General features: G+C 43.8%; 1 protein-coding gene across 1 annotated transcript in view; it reads left to right on the top strand.

The window, feature by feature from the left end:
- TLL2 (tolloid like 2) overlaps nucleotides 1-18,396 on the top strand; it is a 135,168-nt gene that overhangs the window by 35,917 nt on the left and 80,855 nt on the right. Inside the window, exon 3 of the mRNA XM_049790830.1 lies at nucleotides 16,844-16,921. Within this exon, the coding sequence (XP_049646787.1) occupies nucleotides 16,844-16,921 (78 nt within the window). The remainder of the gene's footprint in view (nucleotides 1-16,843; nucleotides 16,922-18,396) is intronic.

Raw genomic sequence — 18,396 nt, 5'->3', positions numbered from 1 at the left:
CCCCCCACCCCCACCAACATATGGTTTGTCTACACAAGGTTCTCTCAGTTCCTTCCAGCTTTCTTGGTCTCTTTTATGCTTTGATTTCTGAGTCCCTTGCTCCTTTTTCTGCCACTTACTTCATGGAATTGCTTGTTGACCTTCGTAAGTCTATATTAGAAATTCAATCCTCTGCACAAACACACACAATAAAATCTTTACAAGATTTAGGGTCAGAGGCAGTACAGCAGTCAGGACCCTTCTCTATTCAGATTCAATTCCCAGCACCCTGTATGGTCTCTCAAGCACTGCCAGGAGCATCCAAATGCACAGAGACATAAGTAAGCCCGAGTATGGTGGGTTGTAGCTCTCAAAGACAATGAAATGTCAAGATTTTGTTTCTGAGGACCATTGTGAACCATAGAGAGATTTTTCCATAGGATGACTAATATTTGGGGGAGAATGGGTGGGTCTGGGGTTTCCCTTTCTTCTCAGCTCACCAGGCACTAGTAATCAGTGAGGCAAAGTATGTGAAACCCCATCAACAGTTGTTATATACCAGCTTGCTCACAGATCTAATGTTCTGCAATACCACACTTTCGTTTTCTTATCTGTATGATGAGGATAAACTAGAATACTTTGCTTCCCACATGCAGTGTAGAGAACTGAGATAGTGCCTATGGACATTCATCTGTCCAGTTCAGTCCAGTTCAGATGGGTGCATTGGGTAAGCATTTGCTATCAACAACATATGTGGTTGGAATGTGTTGAATGTGGTCTTGTCCTCAGGAAATAAACATCTCATAGAAACAATAGACCTGTTTTTAAGTAATAATACCACAAGCAGATGAGAGAAAATTGAACACAGAGAATGTGTCCAACTTGTTTTTCTATTCCTGTCATCAAGTACAGTGCCTGGCAGAGGAAGGTCACTGATGAAAGTTGGTTGATGGAGGACAGGAAGGAGTAAAGGGAGGGAGATGTAAGTAAAGCCTCAAGGAAAGGATGCTCCCTGAACTGGGCTAAGCTGGGTTTTGAGGGCTGAGGGTCAGGGTCGCCATTAGGGCCTCAGGTGTTACTGCTTGAAGGTTGGAGCATCATAAAGCCAAAGTGGGGTCTTGCACATGGTCTGTGCAGGTCAAAGTTGGCAAACACTGAAAAAATGAGTGAGGAAGGAAGTGAAAGTTTGTTGACTCCTGTAGGATGTGGTTTGAGGACGGGGGATATTCCAGAAGACCTTTGCCTCTCACGGTCTACTAACCTTTGAACACTCAGACTTTAGGACCCTGACTATGAGCTCTTCTGTACCCCCAGACCTTGTCAAATAACACACTGTAGGTGTTCACCAAGCCTTAATGTTACAACACAAAATCTCTGCTTTCACCTGGCTCACCACTAAATGATAGCTTATCTTTGTCCTCATTTTTTTTCTCTCAGAGTTAAACATCATCTATACCACTAACTATTGATTAGATCTTTTTCCTTGACATGCTTATTGATCTTCTTTATCTTCATATATTGTGTAACAAGTTTCTCTCTAGATATTTTGGAATTTTGGGAGTGACACATATGATATAATTTTGAGGAGGCTACTCCCAGCTCAATGTTTGCAAATCATTCCTGGTGGTGCTCGCAAGACTATGTGAGTCAGAGATTCAAGGGTCTTCTGCACTTCAAATAGGCACTTTAACTCACTGAACTTACTCTTCAGGCTTCTCTTTTCATCCACTCATTTGCCCGAATTATGTCTATAATAGACAATGATCATTTTTATCTTCAGTGTAGATGGTTTCCATGATACTTGTTGATTTATTTACATTTTAGGGGATTTGTCTTTATGGTATACAAAACTTTAAAGTTTTTATTATTAAATAAGTCAGACCAACTTCTCTTTTCCTTGGAACTCTAAATATAAAATGATATTCTTATTTTAGTTTGGGAAATAGTATTTTTTTCCAGAAGTCTCTAGATGTATTATGAACTACTTTCTATAAAATTTCAAGAGGATTCCAACCAGATTTTTTAAAATTTAATTTACTTTATTTAAAGAGCATTTATCACAAAGTCGATGTGGTTGAACATAATACATTTGTTTCCGGGTAAGCAAGAACAAAATTATTTATTAAAAAAGAAAAGAGAAAGAAAACAAAGAAGGAAGAGGGGGAGAAAGAAAGAATATAGCAACAAGCAAATTTGTGGGAAATATTGTATTTCAAATGAGGAAATTAATTCATTGTCAGAAGGTTTAGTAAACTCTTGTTTCTTATTGACCATTCTGTTACTTCATTTGTCTCTGAACATTAGATGGCTTCAGATACACATTGGCTTCTAAATTGGTATGTTCTAGCTCCTATGGAGTTGTTGTATAGCTACACAGACTAGGAATTCCAAGTATCATTGCTGATATTGTGGCTCTTGTGAAGTGTATTTTTGACTGAGAGAGCTTCCATAAGTACAAGAAGGTGAATGTGTGGGGAGGGGTATCTGCTCTCACTCCCCAGAAAGTGTTGGTGTTATCAGTCCAAATACTGGCATACCTGGAGTTTTGGTCATATTGGTATCTTTGCAGAGAGCTGTAGAGGAGTTTAAGCAGGGCATTGGCTAAGCAGTGATTGTGAATGATGGGAACAGCAGGCATGACTTTGGCAGGTAGGGACCCTGACCTACCTATTCCTAGATTGTCAGCTTTCAGCTGTGTGGCTGATATACCCATAATTTTCATGGCTTTTTCATCTCTTTTGAGAGTATACTGAGTCTATGGAGCTAATTCGGTGCAGAGCCCCAACCAAATTTTAGAATTTGTTTCACAGTTGCTGACTCCCGTTTTATCCATGGTACTACATGGTCACCCAAGAGTAGCTGGCAATAATAAATGTGTCCCACACCCCAAAAGTAAATGTATCACTTCATTGGAAGAAACCAGCATTTTTAATTAATTAACTCTTTGATTTTGGTTTACACCTATTTGCTCAGGAATTAGTCCAGGTAGGACTTGGGGTACCATATGGGATGCTGGGGATTGAACCTGGGTCAGCCAAATGCAAGGTAAGCTCCCCACCTGCTGATCCAGTCCTGAAGCCATTATTTTTATAGCTCATTCCCAAGCTGTCAGAAACAACACTGATTCCTATCTTTGTTTTCTGCCATTTTTATGACTTGCACTAGAAGTGTACAGTTCTCTTCTTGTAGTTATGTACATTTCCCCATGTCACTGCAGTTACGCCATGTTTCTTTTTTTGTTTTTGATTTTGTTTTTGGGCCACACCCGGTGACACTTAGGGGTTACTCCTGGCTATGCACTCAGAAATCACTCTTGGCTTGGGGAACCATCTGGGGATCAAACCAAGCTTCGTCCTAGATGAGCGGCATGCAAAGCATGCGCTATTGCTCCGGCTCCTGCCCCATGTCTCTTATGTTGATGCTCTGCATGGTTTTTGCAGCTGTCTTTGCCGTTGCATAGTCCAATGTAAAGAATGGGAAAGCAGATGCCTCGTTCCAGCTTTGAACTGAGTAAGGTTTTCTCTCCTCTTCTCTGATACCATCTGGGGACTGATCCATTTTTGTCCATCACTGTCCTGAGCCTCCTCTCTTCCCAGAGTCCTTCCATGCTCCACAGAATCATAAGTTTATGCCTAGAGACTGGTTGTATGGCCAGCAGTCTCCCATCCTGCCACTCTCCACCCCCAATCTCCCTCCCTGAGCCCCAATCCAGACCTCTTGGGAAATAGCACTAAAGATGGTACTTATGTTTATGGTGTGGGGGAGGCAGGCAATAAACATAATAGCAAATGAATGAAATTATTGCAAATGATGTTTAGTTAGCCCCAGTAGAAATAAATGGGGGCTGAGAAGATTTTTCTAGAAATTTCTTCTTTTTTAAAAAAAATTTTAATATAAATCTTTATTTAAGCACCATAATTACAAGTATGCTCATAGTTGGATTTCAGTCATAAACACTTACGCATTCTTATTTTGGGACCAAATTTTGGCCTCTGGTGTCTCTGGAAAGACTTGATTAGGCATCATATTTTGTTCATTTCTTGCTGTACTCTAGAAATATGACTCCTTCCCCCCCAGACACTTCTGTATTCTGTGAAGGAGTGAGAACCCTGGAGAAATCCCTACTCTCCTGTCTAGAACTTTGCAGAACTCAAAGGACCAAACCTCACTGGAGATTTGGAGGAAAGAACTGATGCTTCTTTCGTTTCTGTCTTTCCCTCACTTTCTCCCTTCCATCTTCTAAATGAAACTAAGATGTGCTCTTAGACCCTTTTGTGGTTTTGGGGGAAGGTGGGCGGAGGGCAGAGATAAGCTGTTAGATTGATTCAGCAGGGGTATGTCAGGGTGTGGGAAAGTTCTCTTTGGGCCCAGATCAGTTCTGTAGGATGGGCCTGGCCAAAACTTAGAGCACTAGCAACCTCTAAAAGTGACCTGAAATCATCCTAGACAGGCCTGTGTGTTCTTTACAGTGTGTGCCAGGCATTAATTAGGTGTTGCTCGAAGCTTCAAAAGCTAGATACTGGTATGCCCATTTGAATGGGCTGAAGAGCAGAGAAATTGGATATTTTGCCAAAAATCACTCATGTCAAAAAAGCTATGCTACCAATTTGAATGAGTTGTTTCCTTCTATGCTCTAACTTGCCTGAATCCCTCTCATCTCTACAGCCCTTCTTATCCTTTAATACCTCCATCCAAGAAAAATTAGACTTCCATGATGAGGGGTGAACTTTTTTTTTTTGTTTGTTTTTGGGCCATAGCTCGTGATGCTCAGAGGTTAATCCTGGCTATGCACTCACAAATTGCTCCTGACTTGGGGGACCATATGAGATGCTGGGGGACCAAACTGAGGCCCATCATTCCATCCTAGGTCAGCTGCATGCAAGGCAAACACCCTACCACTATGCTATCACTATTGCTCCCTTCCCTGAGGGATGAACTTCTGCCATTTGTCTGCTCTCACCGTTTTCTGTGTCTCCTGGTGCCCATGGGTGGGGCTGGATCTAGGCTATGTCTCCCAGGTAGCCTGGTACTTTGTGCAAATGCTTTTTACAAGGCCCTGGATGAGGGGCCATTTTGGATGGTTTTGAGGGGATCCAGTGGTTCTGAACTCAGCTGACATGAAGAGTCCTTTTATGGGCCTGGAGGACATTTTCTTTTCCCAGAGAAGCCTGCTCAGGACATGGGTCTGGTCTTTGTTGGTGCTATATATCTATCTGGGCCTTTTTCCTCCACAATTTGGGGTGATTCCTCTGGGGTAGTGAGTAATGGCCCTGACAGATTCTCTGGGGGCTCAGACTCTAATTCATCACTGCCTTCTTCTCTTCCTTTTGCTCAGAGGAAACTCTCTTTCTCCATCTCTGAGATCACCTTTCAGCAAACACTGTGGACTTTCTGAATCTCCAGAACCATTTCTGAAGTGCAACCCCAGAAACACCATCTTCTTAACTTGACCCTTTGTTGACTAGCTGTTCTGGGAGGTGAGCCAGGAGCTGGCACTTCCCCCAACTTCATCTCAAACTCAAGGCCCGTGGGCTGCAAATGGCCCTCCGTACAACATTTTGTGGCCGTGCCCTAGAGGAATCTTTTTTTGTTTTTTGTTTTAGTTGTTTGGGTCACACCCCCCAATGTTCAAGGCTTACTACTGACTTTGCACTCAAGGATCACCCCGACTTTGCCTCCTGCGGCCCCCAGGTAAATTAAGTTTGAGACCCCTGCTAGACCTTTGCTTTTGATCATCAGGGCTGGGATCATTGGCTCTATATTTAAACACAGTCAGGGAATGTAACAGACCTAAGGATTTCCTTCTGGATTTTGCCTCTTGCTAACTGATAACTGTGTGTTACTTAAAGTTTTCTAAGACCTCGTTCTCTCATTTGTAACTAGAGCTCTGGTTCCTACCTCAAATGAATGCCGAGAATTCATCGAGAAAAGGCGCATTTGCAGCCAACAGTTCCTGAATACACAAAGTTCCCTAGAAGCATTTTTGGTTCCTGGGTGATGCTCTGCGCTCTGTGCTCATTCTCATTGACTGGAATGTCCTTTTCTGTTTGGTTATTTTGGCCCACACCCAGGCTGTTCAACAGATACTCTTATCCATTGGCCAGGAAGGTGGGAATGGTGGCTGCTCCAGCAATGCTCAGAGACCCATATTGGAGCCCAGACCTCCTGCATGCTAAGCCTGTATTCATGGACTTTGAGCCCTGTCCCTGTCTTGTCCAATCAGCTCTATGTTCTTAGGGATAAGAGAATGACTGCATGAACCTCCTCACCAAAATCTTTTCTTCAAGATTTTGTATCTTTGGTTATTATTTTTTTTTCCACAGTTATTTGAAATACCAAGTTGTAAGGGTCAGGCACCAGAGGGAGCAAGATTTAAGGAAATACTGTCTGGGCCCAGCGGCTGCCCCCTCTCTCACAGACACATTGAGTCTCAAGGAATTTTCAGTGCCATGCAATCCACGGCCACTGGTAACCAGGTTTTGTTAAATTTACTTAAAGGAGCTTCAAATCTTTTTCTTTGCCTGGTATGGAAGACGACTTCCTGTTTCGTCCCATTCTACTCACTCAGACTTCAGAATGATTTGGGAAATAAGTAGTGAAAGCAGTGCTGACTATATTATTCTCTATCTTACAAATACGCTGTCTCAATATGCATAGCAATTTTAACATGAATTTTCTTTTTATTTTTTTTAATGGGGTGGGCAACCTGGCAATACTCAGGGGTTGCTTTGCACTCAGAATTTACTTATGGTTGTGCTTGGGAAACCATGTGAGACAAGCACCCTACCCCGCTTATTACCTTTCCCACTCCAAGTGATATTGATTTTCTTATTCCTATTTTATGGATGAGAAAGCTGAGCAGGTCAAGAGACTGAGAATCACATAGCTTGGAAGTGGGACTGACAGCCATGGTTTAGCCCTATGCTAAGAGAACCAGTAGGTCTCTTACAAACCTTGGTGTACAGACCTTATGTATATGGAGACAGATGAATTATACAGAGGCAGTTGCTTGTGTGTGTTCATTTGGTCTTCTCTCTCAGTGCCTCTGGACTTCTTGTTTGTGACTTGATTTTGCCATTGGAAATTGGAACATTAGCAGAGGCGTAAAATGTTTATCCATCAGCATCTTCTGTTTAAAATGCTCCTTTTTTTTTGTCCCAGAGAAACAATGCAATGGCTCAGAGCAATCACCTCGCAGCCTTGTATGAAACCCTGCAAGTGTGTGGTTCTGAATGCAAGCCCCCAGAGTCCCCTACACATGATCCATAACTCTGCTGTCTGAGTCTGGCAGTCCTGCTCTCTCTCTTCTCTCCAAACAAGACAGAACAAAAATAAAATAAATGACACCTAAAGCTTCTCAGTGCCCTGGGATTATTGCATCCTTGAGGAAGTTCATGTGAAGAGGGAGAGTTAAAGCTCCAGACAGGTGTTCCAGGTGAGCGAGCCTTCTCTGTGTTCCCCACCAACTGAACAACTCCTTTTGCCCCCAGCCCAGCCTGGGCCCCACATGTTAGGGAGCAGAGGCAAGCTGGCACCTTTTGCTCTACTTTTCACTTTCTGGCCCACAGCATCAGAAGCAAGATTCAAAGTGTTGCTATTTCAAGCTACTGTTTAGGTGAGTTTTGGGTTTTGCATTAATACATGAGGGAAATAGCAAAGAAGCTGAGGCCAGGCATTTTAGGAAAAGGAATGGTCTCCTGAGCATCCCAGGAGTGACCTTAGCACAGAGCCAGGAGTACACTCTGAGCACTGCTGGGTATGGCCCTAAGTAAGAGAAGAGGGGGCCATGTATAATATGCATTTGGAGTTGGGGTTCAGCAGAGCACCAGATATTCAAGGGCACTTCTGGTGGAAAGTCTGGGGTGAGCCTAGCCCATAGAAGGTCTGTCAGCAGGAGAGTATGGGGAGAGTGTGGGCTGATGGTTCAAAATGGCCCCCAAAAGAAGCTCCCGGGGGCAGGTACATCTGAGATCCTGGAAGAAGGCTCACCCCAACAGTTTGAAAAAAGGTTCTGTCAGCCTCTCTTAAATTCCTACCTGTGTTCTTCCCTCCCTTACATTTTTTCAAAATAAGAACTCATTTTTCCTCCTTTTGATGGTGAGAGCAGAAATGAAGAAAGAAAAGATTAGGGGCCAGAGTAATAGTACAGCTGGGAGAGCATTTGCCTGGCATGCAGCCGACTCAGGAGATTCCTGGCATCCCATATGTTCCTGCAAGCACTTCCAGGAATGATCCCTGAACACAGATTTAGGGGTAACCCTTGAGCATTGCTGGGTATGGCCAAAGGAAAAATATAAGGATCGAACCACAACTTTATTGACTGCTTTAAAACGGTTTCCTTCTCACAGGAGAAAGGTTTCCTCAGCAATGTAGAGCACAGAGCAACAGTTTAGGTAAAAGGATATGTAGAAGTTGTTATCTAGTTCTTTTTTAAAAACAAAACAAAACATTTGTTTTTGGGTTTTGTTTTGGGGCCACACCCAATGATGCTCAGGGTTTACTCCTGGTTCAGCACTCAGGGATTACTCTGGGCAGTGCTCAGGGGAACATATTGGGTCCAGGGGATCGAACCTGGGCTAGCAGCCTCCAAAAAAAGCACTCTGTTGTGCTATTTGCTCTGGCCCTATTGCTTTCTAGTTCTTTTTAATTTATTTATTTATTTATTTATTTTTGGTTTTTGGGTCACATCCAGTGGTGCTCAGGGGTTACTCCTGACTCTGCGCTCAGAAATCACTCCTGGCAAGCTCGGGCGACCATATGGGATGCCGGTATTAGCACCACCATCTGTCCTGGATCAGCTGCTTGCAAGGCAAACACCCTACCGCTGTGCTATCTCTCCGGCCCCTCTTTTTTTTAATTAATATTTTTAATTTTTCTGGTTCGAAAATCCTGTATCTACTTACTATAAAAGGAATGAGGCTGAGTGGAATTTGCAGATTGCAGAAGAAATCTAAGAAATTAAACTTTGCCCCAAATCACCAGAGACTATCACAAAGAACACTGTGGCTCTTTCTATCCAATATTTTTTCATTTAAAAATATATGCATTTTTTAAATTGGAATCATATTTAGCGTAATATTGGAATCTTACTGAATCCAACCAGCTTTTTTCACTTGTAATAACATATTTTCCCACTTAATAAACTTCCTTCTGTAACAGTGAAAGGCTACATAGTGTTCCATTGTATCACAATTCATTTATTTCATCGCCCCTTTGGGGGATATGGTTGTTACAGTGTTGGTTTATTATTTACTTTTTTGTTTGGGGGCCACACCCAGCAGTGCTCTGGGCTTACTCTGGCTCTGCAGTTAAGGATCACTCCTGGCAGGCTCAGAGAAGCACCTGGGGTGCCAGGAACTGAACCCAGCTCAGCTGCATGCAAGACAAGTACCCGCTGTACTATTGCTCCAACCCTTGGTTTATGACTTAAAATGTGGATATTGATATTCATAGTCTTCATTGCCAATCAGTTCTTTAGGAACGATATCTAGAAAGTGTATTATTGAATCCAAGTCATCTCTTGTTGTTTTAAAAGACTGATACAGCTTGTTCAATTACCTCATAAAATGTGACAAATTTATACTCTTCCAACACCAGCAGTGGATGAGAATTTCTAATTTATAATACACTCGCCAAAACGCAATCATTTCATTAACAAAAGTTGGCAATGATCTTTTAATTCATTTTCCCTTTCCCTTCTGTAGCATTTGAAATTTGGCACAGATAAGTTATTTGGCACCGAATTGTCAAGATTGCACATTAATTGCCTGGTTCATTACTCCAGCAACCTGTTAAAGGGGCTTTGCCTTGTTTATTTATTTTTTTCATTTTTTACTCTCTCCCCTTTCCTCCTCTCTTCTCCCTCTCCCTCCCCCTCTTCTTCCCTTCTCTCCCTCTTTTTTCTCTTCTCCCCTTTTCTCCTTTTCCCTTTCCTTACCCTCCCCTCTTCTTCACTTCCTCTCTTTTCTTCTCCTCTTATCTTTCCTCTCCTCTTCTTTCTTCTTTTCTTCTCTTCTCTATCCATTCCTCCTCTCCTCTCTCCCACAGCTAGTGATGCTCAGGAGTTACTCCCAAGTCTATATTCAGGAATTATTCTTGGTGGTGCTTGGGAGACCATATAGAATGCTGGCATCAAACCTGGGTCAGTTGTGTGCAAGGCAAACACCCTACACACTCTACTATCTCTCTAGCCCCCGTTTTTTGTTTTTGTTTTTCTCTCAATGAACAATAAAACCGTTAGGCCTAAATAGAGCACTTGTTTTGCATGCTGGAGCCTGAGTTAATTCCCAGCACTAGAGTCCCCTTTCCTCCCCACCCTCAACACCTTCTGGCCTGGACTGAACCATGAACATAGAGCTGGGAGTAGCCTGTAGCTCTTGAGCAACCTTAGGTGTGGCCCCAAAACAAAGAAATGACCATAAGGATAAGACAAAGGCTTTGCACAGACTGGTGTGTGTCTTTCAGGCTCCTCTCAGCTCTCACTCAGCACATCCAGGTCCTGCTTTTCTTCTTCAGGACCTTGGCACTTGCTGCATTCTCCCCTCAAATAGACCACTTTCTTCCGTCATCATTTAGACTTTAATTCAAATGTTCTTTGCTCAGAAAGACCATCTCTGGCTCCCAATGCTCTTTTACAAAACAGTTTTAATTTCTCCAAAGTGTTTAATCCCTTGTGGAATGAACTCATTGTTTATTGTTGATTTTTATCCCCTCCTCTAGAAACAGAAACCCATCTGACTCTGCCCAAAGCAGGCATGCAACCAATATTTCTATAATCAATGAATTAACAAGGCAATTTTTTAGGCTCCAGTACTAGAGACATTTCTTCTTTTTCTTCTATGTAGAACAAAGCAAGTTTTGGTTTGGGGGCCACACCTAGCTGTCCTCAGGACTTACACTCCTGGCTCTGCTCAGGAATCACTCTTGGGCTGTCGGATTTGGGAAGGTACCATATAGAGTGCAAGGAATTGAACCTGGGTTGGCCTATGCAAGGCAAGCATTCATCATGCTGTGTTATTACTCTGGCTCAGCAAGCAGTTTTAGGCCAGACTTACTTCAGATGGGTATGAGCTAGAAATATAGGCATCATAAGAATTATTTGGCATGGAATCTAAGACTGTGCCCTCATGGCCCCCCTTAGCATATGATGGTTCTTAAAGGCTTTTGATACCACATTGATTTGGAAAGAATTTCTGTATCTTCAACCAATGGCTCTGCATTTTCAGCCATGTCTTAACTATGCTAAATCTCAATTATCCTGCATGTAAAATGGAGTTAAGATCCACTTTTAGGGGCCGGTGAGGTGGCGCTAGAGGTAAGGTGTCTGCCTTGCAAGCGCTAGCCAAGGAAGGACCGCAACCGCGGTCCCATATGGTCCCCCCAAGCCTGGGGCAATTTCTGAGCGCTTAGTCAGGAGTAACCCCTGAGCACCAAACGGGTGTGGCCCGAAAAACCAAAAAAAAAAAAAAAAGATCCACTTTTAGTTAGCATGTAGATTGATTAGATAATGTATGTGGAACCAGTAGACAAAAAAGCAATGAAAAATACTATTTATTTTTGTGTTTAAGAAGGTTAGGTCCTTCGTGAATATCAATTCATAGTCGCTCTCAATGCTCCTATATTCAAATAAGCAATATTGATCTTTGGAACTGGCAAACCCCCCACCGTTCTGCCTCGCTATTCTACATGTGTGCAGTTAATATTGCATTAAGTATAGTGGAGGGGTGTTGTGTGTACATCAATGTCTCATATGATGCATATAATTAAGCCACTTCTTGGGAGCGGAAGAAAATTGGGCTTTCTCAAAGGAAAGCAGCTTGCTCCCAAAGTTGCTAACAGATTGCTTCTTAATTGAACTTGGGAGGTGAATTATATGGTGCATTAGAAAAAAGAACAACTCTGAATTTAGTGAATTGTTTCATAAAGGAAGCTGTGGGATTGAATTGCAAATGCTGGATGGAAACATTTCAGCCTGGCCCCATGCATCACGGGCCCTGACCTCTGCAGTGTTTCAGCAGAGCTTGAACAGGCCTTGAGCTCTCTTTTCAAGGCCTGCAGGGCATTCTTTCCCAGAGACCAGCTGTAAGCCTAGGTTTCTTATGCAAAGAAGACTTTTGAATAAACCCCTGTGACTAATGAAATCTACAAGGTCTTTGCCCAGCCTCTCACTGAAGGGGTAATTAACCAATGATCAAATACAGGAATATATGTGATGTTTTCTTTTTTTCAAATATTTTTGTCTTGCAGTCACCCATGGAAAAATATATCCTCACCCTCTGAACGCTTTCTCCCCCAACTGCAGTCTGGAGTCTGCCCTGGCTACTTTTCTCTCAGCCTCTTTCTCTGGTGCTATAGCCAAGAGCCAGCTATAGGCATCTGTCTTGCTGACTTTTACTGAAGCAGTGGTACCCATTACAACCTCGTTACTTTACTTTGTTTTGGGGGCCACACCCGAAGAGGCTCAGGGATTACTCCTGGCTCAGCGCTCAGAAATTGCTCCTAGCAGGCTCAGGGGACCATATGGGATGCAGTAAATCGAAATCGGGTCAGCCCTGGGTCGGCAGGCAAACACCCTACTGCTGTGCTATTCCTCTGGCCCCTACCTTTGTAGTCTTAAAGCAAACCATGCCGAGGCCAAGGGAAATGGCTCTGTTTAGACTTGAGTACCAAGTTGAGAGCTGGACTGTCTCTACTCCAGGTGCTCTACTGCTTCAGACTTCAACCCTACAAGCATCTTGCTTCCACTGCTGGGCAGAACAGGACAACTGACAAATGTGGAAGGGCCACAGCCAAGGAAGTGTGCCCCTTTGTGAATACACATGAGCCCCCAGCTAAGGAGCACAATCCCTGTCTAACAGTTCTGTGAGCCCCAGGCCTAGAGGAGCTCACCTCAGTAAGTTGGGTGTGACCAACTGCTTTGTGTCCTCATCTACAAAATGGGCCTTTTGTAGACTTTTGGGCTGTTGGTCCTTTATGACGTTAAAAGGACAAACTCAAGCACAGACAATGTGGAACACAATTTCATCATGTGGGTTGAAAATCATGTGGATAGTGACAGTAAACACAAACTAAAATAATTATTTGGGGGGTGGGAACTGGTCATCTCTGGCAGTGCTAAGGGTTTACTCCTGGGCTTTGCATTCAGGAATTACTTCCTATGGCAATCGGGACTATGTGGGGATTGAAACTGGTTCTGTGTCATGCAAGATCAGCACTTTATGGACTGTGCTATCTCTACAGACCATTAACTTTTTTATTTTGATTTTGATTTTGATTCATCAAGGTTCTGTGATTTACAATCCTGTTAATGATGGCCTTTTGTGTATTTAATCAGCACCACACCTCACCAGTGTGGCCACCTTCCACCCCCAAGGACCCCAATGCCCCTCCCTTTAGCTGCTTTCTCCCTCAACTTGGTTGTGTGGATCAATTCTCCATTTGAGTAAACACTGGTACCACACTCCCTCCATTGTCTGGGGGTGAGGGGAGGAGAGCTGGGTCTCCTTTCTCACCTCAGACCATTTAGTTCTATTATAACCTCACTGGGGACCAATTAGAAATCTCTGACACACACTTGACCTTTTTCTTTTGACCCCTCTTCTGCTCTTTGGCAGGGGCTGAGCAGGCCACCATGTCAGGCTCATGTTTTGTGAACTCACCTTTTAAACCCCAGCTCCTGTGGTCCTTTTCTGTTCACCATAAAAAACTGGTTTTCCCATTAAAAAAAAGGTACGGTTCGATCAGGAGAGAGTCTAACCATTAGTATTTGTGGAGAGCAGGAACCTGACCTGGGTTTGATTCCTAGTACCACATGGTCCCGGGCATCACCAAATGCAGCCTAGGAGACCCCCAGCCCTGCCCAGGTACCCAGTTATTTTGCAAGGCCTGAGAAGCATCTCATCCTCTGACTTTTGAGCTGCACTGATGGCCTGGTTGGTGGGAATCACTAGAGGGTTCTCTCAGATTTTCTGAGCCCAGGTTGCTCAGGCGACCCCACAAAAAGCTTGTGCCTGGGGCTGGAGAGATAGCGTGGAGGTAAGGTGTTTGCCTTTCATGCAGAAGGTCATTGGTTTGAATTCCGGTATCTCATATGGTCCCCTGAGCCTGCCAGGAGCGATTTCTGAGCATAGAGCCAGGAGTAACCCCTGAGTGCTGCCAAGTGTGAGACCAAAAACCAAAAACCAAAAAAAAAAAAAAAAAAAAAAGCTTGTGCCTGTTTCCTGCCCACTGGCTCCCTTGTAGATTTCTCCAACTAAACCTTCTATAAGTGCTTATCCTGTAGCCTCCTCCTGCCTGCTGACCTCAGGGCCACCTCTCTCCAGATCCTTCCATGGCAGGTACACTACTTGTCCCCTGCAAGTGCATCTGTACCTGCCCCCTTTTCCCTTCTGCATCCTCCCTGGGGGTTATCTGTCACCTCTAGCTGGCCTCAGACTCCCTTGTCCAGCAGTTTCTCCAGGTTTGGGTTTCTGGTTTTTCCCTCACAAGATGCCCTAGCACTCTCTTCACATTGCTTCCTGAGTGGCTGATATGTTCAGCTTTCTGCTTGTTTATTGAGTTCTCCCAGTCCTCTGACAGCACAGAGATCAGGGTGGGGTTCTCTTAGGTTTGTTTCCCTGCTGCAGACACTCCATCTGGCATGTAGCAGGTGTGGGATAAATACCATCCATGAATGAGTGCCTAAACAAACCCATGACCTCACTGGGTACTTGCAGCATCCTTTACCGAATAGAAACTACAAACTTCTGAGGTTTTTGTCATTTACTTCTACTCAGAGCTCCTTGGGCTGTGGCCTTGTGCTACCTCACTCTGCATCTCACTGCACTGCACCAGGCACATTCCTCTCTGGCCTGCTATTTTCATACCATCAGGGTTTCCCTTGACCTTTAGCCCAAGAGGAAATGATATCGCAACCGGGAGAATACCCAGAGGGCCTAGAGCTGGCAGCAGAGGCCCCGACAGCTGCAGGGAGTGTGTGAGTGGATTCCAAGTTTGTGGAATGAGCCAGAGGAGAGGCTACAAAAACGTCAGTGTGTGCCTGGCTTGCCAACGGCAGCACAGACTGGAGCAACAGAGGATGTTGTGTGTTGGGATGGATGGAGTCTGTCTTGGGGGTTGGCCCAAGGGGACAAACTTGGGACACTTGATGTAATAGCTCGGGAAGCCTTGGGCTTCTCATAAGAAATCATCCTGAGCCCTTAGGGGTCATGAATTTGTGTCTTAGTTTATTTCTCCAATGCAAAGTGGGGTGATGGTTTGCCATGAATATACATATCAGGTCCAGGGGTTCTGGAGCACTAGTTGGTCAGCTGCAAATTTCTAGTCATATGTAATCAGTAATTTTCCATCTGTGCACAGATTGTTTTCTCTTGCTCTGGTGTGGTTCCTTATGTCTGTTACAGGCTCCGTGTCCCATCATGCTCTCCACTGGCTCATCAGTTCTTCTGGGCACCGTGTCTGCTACTGTCCCTCATAACCTTACATATCTACCTTCCTTCTCTGGCCTCTTCTCCTCTCCCACTGCCATCACCATCTGTCTCTTCCTCTTCTGGGTCTTTCCACATCCTGAGTGCTCTGGTCTAGTTCTGCAGGGCCCAACTTCTCCTTGTCTTCCAAATCTCAGCCCAGTTTGCCTCCTGGAGGTGTTTTCCCCAGCTGCTTTAATCACGACCTGCTTTTTCTCTTCCTGAAGTTGTCCCAATCTGCATGATTTCAGTCCCATTGCTTTCTTGCTGTGTGTGACCCCATCTCCCAGTTAGAGTGCATGCACCTGTCTGGCTTGTTTGCTGCTGGGTCTCTGGTGCCAGGAAGGGGCCCTGAGTGATATAATGCCTAAGAATAGAGGGTGATGGGCCCTGCATTGGAAGGCACTTGTAGATGATGGCTACTAGCAAACATATACAGCATAACTGGCTGTGAGGAAGTATCTGCAAGTCTGATTTATAAAGTAAATAACAGCTATTGAAAGGAGACTCTCTCCAGAAAGGAAACTAGAATGTCTACTAAAGCCCACATATAGAAGTCGCTGACTACATCACATATTTGGGAGCAGCACTACTATGCCCGCTTGGGGAACCCCAGAATCAGAATGTTTTATTTGCATTTGGATTTGCCTCCCTCCCTCCCTGCCTCTGTACCTTCTTCCCTTTCTCTTCCTCTTTTCCTTCTTGTCTTTATTTTCCTTTTTTTTCCCTGGTAGTTCTCTCTGGTGCATTCTCAGAGGATCCTGAAATCCTAGAGCATCTTATTAAGTGCCCTCCATCCCACCCCTCACCCATTATTTTTCTGCTATCTCCTTCTTCTTCCCCTTAGTACTTAGTTCTGTTGTCAATATCATGTCATTGGTATGCATATATTTTTCTGTTTATCAACTTTATATTCTTATATTGCATGCCTAGGTAAAATCATTCAATATATATCTTTCTTCTTCTAATGTATTTCTGCTTCCATGATGCCCCCATGTCCTTCCATCCTGTTGTGAAAGTCAAAGTTCCATATTTCCTTCTAGCTGGATAGTATCTCACTGTGTATATAGACCACATATTCTTTATCCATTCATCTGATGGGCACCTAAGTTTTCCCCAATTTACTATTATAAATAAGGTGGTAATAAATTAGGGTGGATATAGTTTTCTGTATTTATGTTTTTACATGGACACCAGAAGTGAGGTTCCTGGATCACAAGGCAGTGCTATCTTTAGCTTCTCTAGAATATTTCATACTGTTTCCCATACAGTTACAACTCCCAGAATCTGGGGTCCTTCCCCCAGTATGGAGAATAGTGCCCAACATGCAGTTGGGTCCTCTCCTGGTGCTGGTGTAAAGAAAGACCTTGCATCTTGTGTTCTGATTCTTGTTCTTTTAGGTGGGCTTGATGAACAGCTGCTTGTGAGCTGGCCAAACTTCACAGTGGCAAATACCAGCAGAGAAGCAGCTGGAAAAGGTAAGTGAGATTCCTACCAGGCCATGGGGTACCTTTTTAAAAAAAAAAAAAAAAAAAAAGGACGTCATAGATCGTAATTTAGTGGCATTAAGTCCACAACACTATATACAGCATTTCCACGATAAACTTCCAAGCATTTTTTCACTCCTAAAGGAAATCCTAAATCTATGAAGAATTGGCTCCCTTTATCTCCCATTTACCACCATTTTCAGGTTTTGGGAACCTCTTTATGCAGCGGCGACTCCATAGAAACACTGTGAGCTGAGGGCATGAGGACTCTCTTCTTTTATTGTGTGGGGTGGTCACGTTCACAGAGAGAGGGACGGAGGGTGGCATTTGGTGGCTCAGGTACTATGTGGTTAACTCTGCCATCTGGACTTGACTTTGATTGCTAGTGCTTGGCTTATACCATGAAGCCTTGAGATCTGGGAGGAAGAATTGGTGGTGGGAAGAGGGGAACCTTTGGGAAGTGGTATCTGTCAGAAGAAGTGACCCTGGAAGGGAAGAAAGGAAAACAGACTGGAGTGTGGATAGGACTGAGGAAGTACCGACTGATTGTCAGAGTGGGCAGTTTTAGTTTAGGGCTGTATCTTGTTGACAGGGCCCACTTTTGAGGGATGCCTGCCCAGAAGTTGCACCCCTGGCTATACACTAGCATCTCTCAGATGGTTCAATTTGGAAGTTATGAGGAAACACCTTATGGAGAGATTTCTCTGATTTAGAAACCAGTTCTGTATGGGAGGTTGCAGGACAGACAGTGGATGGATGCAGGACTCTAGTTGGTGGTGATAGTTCTTCTATGCAAAATTAACACAGCCATAAAGAATAGATTTTACATGACAAATTCCAGTGTTTTAGGAAAGTATATGGGAGAAAATACATAGTTTGTTTCATTTTATGTTTTTTTTAATGTTATTCTATACTTAATACCTACATATCCATATACAGTTTCACAAATTTATGCATATTTACACACATATGAAAATCACATGAATGGAGATGTGATATCATCAAACACTTGTCTTAGTGGAGTCTTTTTCCTTTTCCATTTTTCTTTGTTTTCAGTTTTGGGGCCACACTGGAAGTGCTCAAGGCTTCCTCCTGGCTCTGCTCCACGATCATGCCAAATGGTGCTCAGGGGAACTGCATGTGGTACTAGGCATTGAAGATAGGTCAGCCTCATGCAAGTCAGTGCCTCTACTCTCTTGTACTCTTTTTTTTTTGGGGGGGGGGTCACACCCAGTGGCGCACAGGGGTTACCCCTGGCTATTTGCTCAGTAATCACTCCTGGCAGGCACGGGGGACCACATGGGACCCCGGGATTTGAACCAACCACCTTTGGTCCTGGGATCGGCTGCTTGCAAGGCAAATGCCACTGTGCTATCTCTCCAGCCCCTCTCTTGTACTCTTAATTCCACCTCCTTTCCTCTTCAATGTAGCCACCACTTTTACTACCTTCTTCTCTATATATTATT

Source organism: Suncus etruscus, chromosome 17, assembly GCF_024139225.1.
Source record: "Suncus etruscus isolate mSunEtr1 chromosome 17, mSunEtr1.pri.cur, whole genome shotgun sequence".
Classification (NCBI taxonomy): Eukaryota; Metazoa; Chordata; class Mammalia; order Eulipotyphla; family Soricidae; genus Suncus; species Suncus etruscus.
This window is presented reverse-complemented; position numbering and strand designations above follow the sequence as displayed.